The sequence below is a fragment of the Solanum stenotomum genome, chromosome 1 (genome assembly GCF_019186545.1).
Source record: "Solanum stenotomum isolate F172 chromosome 1, ASM1918654v1, whole genome shotgun sequence".
Taxonomy (NCBI): Eukaryota; Viridiplantae; Streptophyta; class Magnoliopsida; order Solanales; family Solanaceae; genus Solanum; species Solanum stenotomum.
This window is the reverse complement of record NC_064282.1, coordinates 1,470,441-1,482,411: the sequence shown is the minus strand read 5'-3', so window position 1 is coordinate 1,482,411 and position 11,971 is coordinate 1,470,441. Positions and strand designations below refer to the sequence as shown.

Here is an 11,971-nt window from a genome sequence, read left to right as displayed (position 1 = left end):
TTCGACAAAACTCGTTAAATAGAATTAAGAATGAATTTTACTGTTTAGATACAAAATTTGTTTATCGCTTATTTCTATTTTAATATCACAATAGATGAAAATAATTGTTACCTTCCTCCATAAATAAATAGCTTCACATTCTCTCTGTTCCAAACACCATAACTTCTTTAGTAGCTTCTCTTTCTTCATTCCACTAAAATTTCCAACTTTCTTTGGATTTCTTCAAGAAAACATACAAAAATGGCCATCAGAAAATCAAACAAGCTGTCACATTCTGCAATTTTGAAGCAAATCATAATAAGATGTTCGAGTTTGGGAGTGAAACAGGGCTATGACGATGAAGACTATCAACTTCCCATTGATGTACCAAAAGGACATTTTGCAGTTTACGTGGGAGAAAATAGAACTCGATACATCGTACCTATTTCTTTTTTGACTCATCCCGAATTTCAATGCCTCCTTCGACAATCGGAGGAAGAATTTGGATTCGATCATGACATGGGAATTACAATTCCATGTGAAGAAGTTGTTTTTCGGTCACTAACTAATTCCATGCTCCGATATTAATTGAATATTAGGTCTAATTTATTCACTCTATTTATTTATTTTTTGGACTTTGGTGTATTTTCTTCTTTTGTACGTAATTTTTATCTGACCTGACCTAGGAACCACACTATATTATTTGTAATGTTTTTATTGGTCAGATTCAGATTTGTAAAAAGATCTTGGATATTTTTTTCCTTGTAGTGGTGTTTATTTGCACCCAGTGAGAGAAGAGAATGTTTTGTTTGTCAATTTATATATCATTTTCGATACAAAAAAAATGTCTTTTAATCTATTTGCACATAAGTTTAGTACATCTTTGTCTGGGAAAAATCCAATTGCACATTTACTGAAAGTGGTCTGATTGGTGATCTACTGGTCACTACAGTATTAATTATGTCCTCCAAATTTGTAGCCACAGTAAATACTAAATAGTAATGCCGTTGGTCAAATTAGTTGTCACGTTTTTTTATTAATTCAAAATCAAACTATTTGAACTTTAATCAATATATTTTTTTAATTAAATTGATATGAGAAAAGTTTTAACATGTAATAGTATTACTTTTCATATAACATTTGAATATTTAAAATTTTAATCGTACTATATTGAGTTGATGTAATTCAATTTAGCTTCGAATATTAGTCAAATAGGCTTTCGAGAAACCAAATTTTGATGCTATCATACAAATCTATAACAATGTAGATATATATATGCAACAAGTTGTTAGAAATATTCTACAATTTTCTTATTTAATTTGGTAACTTGTTGTATCTTGTCCGTTTCTTCAAAAACCAAAATAAGTATAATACAGAATAATTGAAAAGGAAAGTGTCAAAGTAAATGAGTGTAGCAAAGTTGTAATCTGATAATGGAACATTAATGATTCTTGGAGCTAAATTCGTCGAAAAACAAACGTTCAAATTAAGGTTTTTTATGCAACCTATGATACTATGAAAGTGACTATTACAGCTCATTCATTATAATGTATTGGGTAATATCCTGTAAACGACAAGGCTCACGATGGATTTGGGATAGTTAGAATTGAAACCATGGTCGAACATGACACTTACTTGGTGACTTAGTTAAGAATCTTTACTATTAGTTATATTTGTAATCCTTTATACTTTTTGAAACTTTGTGCAAGTAATTAAACTAAGACAACTTGAAGCGAAGGCAGTAGATTGCGGTGGCTATTAATTAGATAATATATCGACTCCGTACAGCTGAATTGTACGTCTATATTCCTTTAATAAATAAAAAAGAAACAACTATAGATACTTTGTTCGAGAATATATATTACCATTATCAAATAATGCTAATTGACTGGTAATTTCTTGTACATATTCTTTCGAGGAATGATTTGATATATCTAGTTATATGGTAGTTATAATTAAAATATTATTGGTATTATATAACTGATCAATCTTGAGCAAAGCCTAAGAAATCTTGTCTGTTTCTTTTACTTTATTAATACATTGGTTTCTTAATCAACAAAGATTAATTAGAATCCAAGTTTTTTAATCCTTTATTTTATGCAACCTATGAATTTGAAATTCGAAGTGAGGGGGAGGAATATGTACAGTAAATTCATTAGCTTTGCCCTCCTCTCCTCCCAATGTCTTATTTTGTCCTCTCCAATACAATCTCACCCTCCTTTTGTTTTACTTCACATCTAACCTTAAAAGAAAAAAAAAGTTCCAAAGTGAAGGATCAAAAATATATTTAAAAATTATTACAGTTTTTCGAATTTCATATCTGAACCATTAGATATGTGAATTTTCTATGTAAATATTTATCGAAACACACCTTAACTATGAGTTGTTTACTTTTCCTACTTGAAATATCACGATTGTTCAGATAGAAAAGAGAACAACTGATAGTTGAGGTGTGTTTTGATAAATATTTGGTTGGTAAGAAACCACACACATGATAGTTCACGTATGAATCTAATAAAATTGAGATACTTTAGATGTGTTTTTGACCTTGACTCTAGATTTTATTTTTCTTTAAATAGCTTCACATCTCTCTTTAATTAATATTCCAAACACCAAAACTTCTTACTTAGTAACATCTCATTCTCTCAAAGGAAAAAAAGAAGTAAGTACGTATTTGGTCTCTCTTATTCCTAAAGCTCTTAGATTTCTTTTTAAGAATCAACAAAACATGGCCATCAGAAAATCAAATTACAAGTTGCCACAAGTGACAATACTAAAGCAAATTATGAAAAGGTGTTGGAGTTTAGGTAAGAAGCTGAACGGGTACAAGTACAACAACAAGGACTATTCTCCAATTGGCGTACCAAAAGGACATTTTGTAGTTTACGTAGGAGAGAATAGAACTCGATACATCATACCTATTTCTTTTTTAAGTCACCCAGAGTTTCAATGCCTCCTTCGTTGCGCTGAGGAAGAATTTGGCTTTGATCACGACAAGGGCATCACCATTCCTTGTGAAGAATTCATTTTCCAATCACTCACTTCCATTATCCACTAGTGAAAGTGTTTGAAAGAAAAAAACATAATGCCATTGCCCACAAAAAAGACAATGCAGGACGTTATATTTTTAAAAAAAACTTCATTTTACTAACATAATACCATTGTGAACTTCTTTTGTTATGAAACTTTAATACAATGTAATGATTTAATGATAATCCGTATGGATTTTATAATCCAAGTAAAACAAATATAGAGTTACTAATGAAATGTGCAAAGATATAATTAATCCCATCAAAATAATTTACAAGAGAAGACGTCTCAAATTCTTTTACACACATATTTCTTGTTCTCACACTTAAAACATTTTTTTTAATCAAAACAAGGACATGGCATCCAGAGTATCATATCCGAGTTCATATATAGGAAATCATTGACTTTTACTCAAACTTTATATGTATGTATTAAAGTATTCATAAAATATGTTGAAATATTTGATTGTGAATTTAGTTATTATTGTATATTAACTTGAGATTGTTGTAGGAATCTGCCTTTGTATGCGGTTAGTTGCTCTAGTGCCCTCTTATTATCACCGATTGTGTCGTATATTATTGTGATTATAATTAATATGGATTCCATACAGCTGAATTCTCCTTATTCCAAATGTAAACTACGTAACATGGTGTACTTTCTTCGAAAATTACCCTCATTTTAAAAAGAAATTTAGAAAACAAATATAAGTCAAATAATGCTAATTTCTTGTACTTAATTAATTATCATGCATCATATTCTTTAGAACACAACCCATTATTCGTTAAAAACATTGTTAGTATCATCCAAGTATATCAAGGTGTTTGTTCGTTGTCTCATTTGAAAGCAAACCCTCTATATATAATCTTTGTTTCTTTTAATTAAGAATACGTTGGTTTCTTCTAATTAATTAAAACAAAGATAAATAAAAATGCAGTTCAATTGATAAAGAATCTAAGTTGGAGAGTAGTTTTCTAAAATTAGTTGACTTAACTATGGTTATTATATATGTTAATATAATATAATTTTGACCTTTACACTTTAAATAAGGCACATGTCTCTCATCTAGATGTTCACTTGATGAAATAAAGGGAAGGAGTAATGGAGGGGAGCCGGATATGTGGGGGATCATAAGTTGGGGGATATTTTATTGAACAGTACGAAATCTACGCAATAAATGTGTTTATCGATCTAGTCGTAGTCGCACAAGTAGGTCAACATCCAGAAATGAAGAAAAAAAATGGGTATAAATAGTTGTTAAAAATTCCTTAATCCCAAGTACAATCAAACAAGTAGAGTATATACTCATTATTTCAAAGAAACAAAGGGCCCGTATGCATGTTAGTCAATCTATGCGCACTGCGTGACTCATTCGAGGGTGGCAGATTTTCTTTATACCTAAGACTCGAATCCGAGACTTGTGGTTAAGGGTGAAACAGTCTCATCATTGCACCACAATTCATGTAGATAGTGGTATATTATTATTATCGATCGTACAAGTATCAAGGTGTTGCCTGCCTAACTTTTGTGTTGTCTTGGGCAAGTATCACAAGGTTTATTTTTTTTAATTTATGCTACCTATGAAAGTGAAATTCACCAAGGAAAACAAGAATATGTACGGGTAATTAAGTCCTGGAGCTCATATTTAAATCATGTAATTAAGTCAAATTAAATAATTCTAGTTGACTGGCAATTGGCACCATGATATTCTTTAGAACAACCATTTTTTGGTGAAAACAATAATGTTAGTGTTATCCAAATAGTTTTTTCTTTTTAAAAAAAACGTTGATTTGATTTCTTTTAAAACAAAGATAAATAAGAATCTGGTCAACATCTTGAAATACGATGTAGTGAATGAATCTTTCAACTTCACCTAGAAATTACCCAAACTCTACAAAGCTTGCCTAGGACAACTCTTAACCAAAAATAGGCGTGTTTCGACATAAGTGATTTATCTCATAGTAGATTCTAATTTTATTGTGGTACGACAAAAGACAATTATTTTCTTGCACCCTCTGAGACCTCGATCAATATATTTGAAATTCTTTTAGTGCATACTTTATTTGGGAAAGTCCAACTATTAGAACTGGTAACATTCTTTTTGAATCGTAATCTACTAATAATGCATATATTGGCGTAGATTATTTCTAGCCATATTAATTCTTTGGGATAAAAGATGCGATTCAGGGTTCTACTATTATAATAGCTACGAGAGAAAAATATCCTTGTTATAATAGTAGAACCTTGGCATCATGTAGTAACAATATTGACATTAAAATATACTGAAAACATGGTTAAGCAAATAAAATGTATCTCCTTATTTATTTAAATTTCTAGATGGGTTGATCACATAATTTAACATATTATGATAGATATTATATAGGGGTTTCGATTTCAAGTGTTTAAAGTCACCTATTTTTTTTTTACGTGCTTGACTCATAAAAAATAAATAAAGACAATGACTCCAGGACTTTTATCAAAATAAAAAACGCAAACATGTACTTCTTGACTCCTCATTTGTTATATCATCACGGAGTATATTACAAATTCTGTGATGATCAGAAAATACTTAGTTCTCTCTAGTTCTTATTTTCTTCATGTTTGTTAGGTAGCAGGAGTTAGGTAATTTATTAGGATTAGTAAGGTAAGACCTAGCCCCCCTTGCTTGTACTTGTCCCTGTTGATATTTTTTATTTTTAATAAAAGGCCGCTAGACACTATCTAGTGGTAAATTTGCTTTAAAAAAAAACAAAAAAAACTTCTTGACTTCTTGTCATCGGTTTTTATCGTATATAAGGAGTTCTTAACTGTTATTATTAGTAAATAATAATTTATTACTTACAAATTTATGTCATTCCGTATGCCTGATTAATTAATTATCCCAAGTGCAAAACTAGGGGTTCTTTTATCTTTTAGCACATCGCACATTTTTTTTAATGATAATTGACTGGTATTTTCCTGTACATGACATCGTTTTTTTTTTCAGGAATGAATAGATTCTGTAAATGATCGTTGATTTATTGGTGTTTTCGTCTGCTTTGTAAATATCTAATTTCCTGCCTACTTTCTACCTTGTCACGTTTCGATTTATTTGTATTACTTTCGTTTTTAATCCTTTTCAAAATGAATGTTTACCCCCTTTTTGAGCATTTTTTGGTTTTAACTTTTCACATGATTTAAAATTAAAAGATTAAAAATCATTTTGGCACATTCAAAAGTATATTTTACTTTTTTTTTAAAATTCGAATAGTCAAAATCAGACAATCAAATTGAAACATGAAAGTTTTAGTATATGCAAGAACAATCCATTGGTTAAATAGTTGGCTCCCTAAGTACATAATCTTGTTTGTTATCTTTTACAAATACATTGGTTTCTTCATATATAAACAAAGATAAATAAGTTTGGATCTTCCTCCATAAATAGCTTCACATCTCTCTATGCCAAACACTACCTTACTAGTACTTTAATAGTATAAAGCTCTCAAATTTCTTCAAGAAAACATACAAAAATGGGTATCAGAATATCAAACAAACTATCACAAGCTGCAGTTTTGAAGCAAATTATGAAAAGGTGTTCGAGTTTGGGTAAGAAACAGGGCTATGATGATGTAGATCACCTTCCCATCGACGTACCAAAAAGACATTTTGCAGTTTACGTTGGAGAGAACAGAACTCGATATATCGTACCAATTTCTTTCTTGACTCACCCTCTGTTTCAGTGCCTCCTACAATGCGCTGAGGAAGAATTTGGCTTCGATCATGACATGGGAATTACCATTCCATGTGAAGAAGTTATTTTCCTAGCACTAACTTCGATGCTCCGGTAATTATAAATATTTGATTTAAAGAACAAAATAGTGAATATTAAGTTAGGTGTAAGATTTTTTTTTTTTTTTTTGAGTGAATCAAATTTGTAACTGGAATAATCTTGGAATTTTTTTCTTGTAGTACTGGTGAATGTCTCGAATTATTTCCTATTTATACAAAAATCTCTCAAAGTTTATGGTATCATAATCAACACGTAGTACAGTAAGATATTTGATAGAATTATTAAGGCGGAATGACTCAGGAGATCCCTGCACTTGGCTCTGTTTGTCAGTTGAACCCTCCTACTCATCACTTTGTCAACCAAACCCTTAAACTCACCAGAACACAACATTTTAAACCCCATGACCATTGATCGAGTTTATGTGACATTAATATTGGTGAGTCTGAAATATGTGTGATTACACGCGCTTGAAAGTGAGTTAAAACAATATTTTACTTTTAAAAAAATCAATTTAACAAAATTAAAAAATAAGATTCATCTTCTCCAACCCTCCTTCGTCCACAACCCACCCAACCACGACTTTCTTCTTCTCCACCAGCCTCCCTCCTCTACCCCTCACCACAGCCCTCAACTTTCTTCTTTTTCCAGTTCATTCTTCTTTCTCCAGCCCCACATTCACTCTTCTCCGCCTCTTCTACTTCTTCTTTTTTTATACAAATTGATAGCCTTAGAGTTCTTCTAAAATTTTCATTTTTTAGGTTTGAAAAATATTAGTATCATTATTTTATTAGATGATTTCAACGAAGAGATGTGGATAATGTGAAGGATGATTGTGACTATTGAAAATTTTAAAACTTCATTGATAAGCTTGAAAAAGCTTAAAAATAATAAGTGGATCTTGTAAATTTATAAAATTAATTAAAAATTTCTATTGGGGTTCATTGAGTTTGTGTTGGTGAACTTGTAGTTGAATTTACAAGTTAAATCGAGAAGAATTTGATCTAATGGGTATGAATTTAGTGCTCAATTTGTGACCAAATATGAAGAAGATGACTATTTGAAAAGTGTAAGAAATTAAAAAATTGATCTATTTTTATTTTTATATTCATATTTTTAGCACTTAATTTCGTACGTGACACTAAAAAATGATGTGAAATTCCACGTGTAATCGCGTCCATTACACGCAAATTGACCGGAGGAGAAAAGGGCTTAAAATGTTGTGTTCTGATGGGTTTAAGGGTCTAGTTGGCAAAATAATGAGTATGAGGGTTCAACTGACAAACGGAGCCAAGTACAGAGATCTCTTGGGTCATTCTGCCAATTATTAAATATCCAAATTTTAACCAACAAATCAGGCAATATTTCGAGTTATATCTTGGCCAAAGTAGATAAGTTGAAATTTGAATGGTTCAGAACTACAAAATAAATTTATCTTCAAGCATTTAGTTGAGAGAAACAAATTTTGGTATCTGTATTCATTGAAGTATTTTCTTTAATGTGAGTAAAAAAGCACCTAACTTTGTGGTGCTAAGACTCACTTCTAACTAATCAACTGTACAAGATGGATTTTCTTAACAAAATTGTGAGACCTAAAAAAAGGAAAAAAAATTCTCAACTATATTTTTAAATCCTAAAGTGAGAAGTGATGTGAATGAAGATGTCCTCTGAGCAGGGAATTGTTACACCACCCATTGGATGATCGAACCCAAATTCTTCCTCTGCTTGACTTAGCAACTCTTGAAATGAAGGCTGACTCAAGTATGATATCGGTATCACAAATCTCTTCCTCTGCTTCTCCCCAACATATACAACAAAATGACCCTTGGGAACATCCAAGGATGTTGATGACTTCTTGATTATACGAGGAACGCGAATAGCCATGATCTTTTAATTAAGATGAGCAAAGTATGAAGATAAAAAATTACTTAAAATCCTGAAAGCACAAGAAAGTTGAGTAGTTTTCTTGTTTTGTAGAGAGTTGTGGTGGTAGAAACTTAACCAAACATGTTTATATAAGCAAATGGCAAGTCATAAAATCTCATGATTTGTGGTGAAGAGAATGACATCTCAATAACCACATGGTTCTGTCTTCCAACTAATTGACATGATTAATTACTTTAGCTCATACAAGTTCAACATGCAACGGTTGGTTGATCCTACCTCTTTCTCATAATGAAATCGGTGGATTATGATGATTTGTGTACTCCATTAATATAATGTAAGAAGTATAAGATGTATCACATGGTTTTGTTGTCCAACTCGTTATCAAGACTTTAGGCCCATTGTTTTTATGACATAATTGAAAACACAGCATCTTTAGAAATCAAATTGATAACAACAGGCAATCATCCTGTAATTATTCAGGTCCGGACCACTTGGTCTGCAATTAGAAATAAATTTACTTGTAAAATATGACAACTTGTCTGGTCCCTCATGCTAAACTCATTATGTAGGATCAACTTTCCATATTCAAATTATCGGACTTATTTCAGCAAATGTAGAGAACATAGACGATGTTTACTCACTATCAACCTGTCTTTATAGTTTCCAAATGTCCATGAAGAGTACTATAAATGGTTAATTCCTTCTCACTTCCTCAAGTGATCGACATGTGAGATCAATGAACATATTCCCACCCATTCGATGATCGAATCCAAATTCTTCTTCATCTTGACTGAGCAAGTCTTGAAATAAAGGTTCGACTCAGGAATGATACGGGGTCATGTTGGGTTTTATTTGTCCTGAATTTCTACTATAAATAGGTTTTCCTTTTAGGAAAATGTTTTGGATTGACTAGTCCTTTAATGGTAGGAAAAAGTTTTGAACTCTATAAATAGAGACTTGTTCCTTCTAACTTAGTCAACATTCACAATGTAGTCTTAAGGGCTTTGAGAATTTTGGTTAAGGGGAGAATTTGTGGGACACAAGCTTGATATGTTATCTCCCATGTATTTCGAGTGAATTGGTTGATGTTATTTCTCTCTATATTTTGTACTCTCATATTTATAGTGGATTGCTCATCTCCTTCGTGGACATAGGTCGATTGACCGAACCACGTTAAATCTTTGTGTCTTTTGGTATATTTCTCGCTTGTCTTCTTAGTCGTGGTCTTTCAAGGTTTGCTTTGCTAGCTTCCGCATTACACCTAATTATTTCCGTCCTAACCTATCACATATCTCTTCTTGTGCTTCTCCCTGACATACACAACAAAATATCCTATGGGAACATCTCTAGATGTGGAAGATTTCTCGATTATAAGAGACATACGAATAGCCATGATCTTTTAGTTTAAGTATAGATGAGAAGAACTACTAAAGACCTCAAAAGCAGAATATTTTTTCTTTGAATGCTTTCAAGTTTTGCTGAGAGCTGTGGTGGTAGACACTCTTGAAATGTGTTTATATAGGCCAGATAACAACTCAAAATTTGGCCATTTAAATTTGTTTGCGCACCCACATCATGTCTTTTATCCATGATTAAAATGTTTCGTAAAATGTATTAAACAAATGTCGAATTTATATGTTAGAAAAAAACTCAATTATTTTGAAGTTAATGGAGACATTTCTCATTAAAAATAGACTTATTTCAACTGTCTTTAATTTGTAGCTGAAATAATACCATTGTGTCACTAAGGGCTCGTTTGGTGTGAGGGAAAATACCAAATAGTCCCGGGATTAAATTATAGTACTGCTTATTTTGTTGTTTGGTTGGCAAGTTCGGGATAACTTATCCCGGGATTAATAATTAGTACCGGGATGAGTTATCCCTCTCCTTGGGTGGTATAGTAATCCCAAGATAACTTATCCCGAGATAAAATAGGTAAATGACAAAAATGTCTCTTTCAACCCTTTTGTTATATCACTTTTTACATTAATGAAGGACATTTTTGTAAACAAATAAATTGTTCTTAAAATTTATTATTTTGAATACAACAAACCAAACACTCAATAAAAAATAATCTCAACACAACTTATCCCATCATAACTAATCCCAACATAACTTATCCCAACATAACTTATCCCATCATAACTCATTTTCAAACCAAACGACCCCTAAAAGTTATGTTGATTCGAATAAAAGTTTACCTTTTGTTTTTTAAAAACAACTTAACTGTTTTTTGGATGCACTATATTTATTCGCTCTAATTATAATTGTTAAAGAATGACAAAAGTCCCACATCGGTGGTTAATGAGATGGGTGGACTTCTTATAAGGCTTGGGCAATCCTCCTCCCTTTGAGCTAGCTTTTGGGGTGTGAGTTAGGCCTAAGACTTAATTTAACATGGTATCAGAGCAGGGCCCGTCTCACCCGATGTTGGGGCCCCCAAAATCAAAATTGCCCACGCACCAGATGATAAGCACTGGGTGTGAGGTGGGGTGTTAAAAAATGACAAAAGTCCCACATCGGTGGTTAATGAGATGGGTGGACTTCTTATAAGGCTTGGACAATCCTCCTCCCTTTGAGCTAGCTTTTGGGGTGTGAGTTAGACCTAAGACTTAATTTAACAATAATCTTTGCCCATCACTAATATAAGGATACACAACCACAAAAATATAGTTAAACAGGAATATAAACAACCAAAAAAAAAAACAGGGGCACAAAACCACAAAAAATTACCGTCAAACAATGATATAGTAACAAAAATGTATCCCATACCTGAAAAAATAATTGCCCCATCAGGTTTCTCAATCTACATAACCATTAGAATTATAAATAATTGAATATAATATTATTATTTTTACAATATCAGATATTCAAAGGATAAAATAATTCTGAGAAAGGTACTTCTACCACAATAATTTTGATCCGGTGCCTCAATAAAATATATAATTAAATTATAATTTATAAAATCAAATTATTTTTGTAAGTGTAAAATAAGGAAACCTGAGTTTGTATGGGAATGGGATTACAGTTTTAGGAAACTTTTTTTCCTTTCAGATTCCGACTTGGTTTCGGAAGTTAAAAAAAATGTCTATATAAACTCAATTCCTAACTCTGTTTCTTTGCAACCAAATTCTTAACTTTGTTTCTCTTCTTTGATTTCTTTTTAGTAGCAAAAGCAAAAATATTTCAGTTATGGCAGTGTATATCAAGTATAAAAGTTGTAAGGATTATGATTCAATACCAATTCTTGATCATTTTATTTCTGTTGGGAATTTGAAATAAAAAATATTTGAATCCAAGCGTTATGGTTGG

The 11,971-nt window shown here is 31.6% G+C and overlaps 3 protein-coding genes across 3 annotated transcripts; all 3 read left to right on the top strand.

Annotated features, from left to right (window-relative positions):
* The first annotated feature begins 240 nt into the window (after nucleotides 1-240).
* On the top strand, nucleotides 241-567 carry LOC125868593 (auxin-responsive protein SAUR50-like). Its single transcript, XM_049549220.1, has one exon. The coding sequence runs from the start codon at nucleotides 241-243 to the stop codon at nucleotides 565-567; it is 327 nt and encodes a 108-aa protein (XP_049405177.1).
* Nucleotides 568-2,707: 2,140 nt separating this feature from the next.
* LOC125846244 (auxin-responsive protein SAUR50-like) lies at nucleotides 2,708-3,037 on the top strand. The gene has a single exon (XM_049525622.1). The coding sequence runs from the start codon at nucleotides 2,708-2,710 to the stop codon at nucleotides 3,035-3,037; it is 330 nt and encodes a 109-aa protein (XP_049381579.1).
* A 3,450-nt stretch (nucleotides 3,038-6,487) lies between these two features.
* Nucleotides 6,488-6,833, top strand: LOC125868713 (auxin-responsive protein SAUR50-like). The gene has a single exon (XM_049549303.1). The coding sequence runs from the start codon at nucleotides 6,516-6,518 to the stop codon at nucleotides 6,831-6,833; it is 318 nt and encodes a 105-aa protein (XP_049405260.1). The 5' UTR covers nucleotides 6,488-6,515.
* Nucleotides 6,834-11,971: the final 5,138 nt, after the last annotated feature.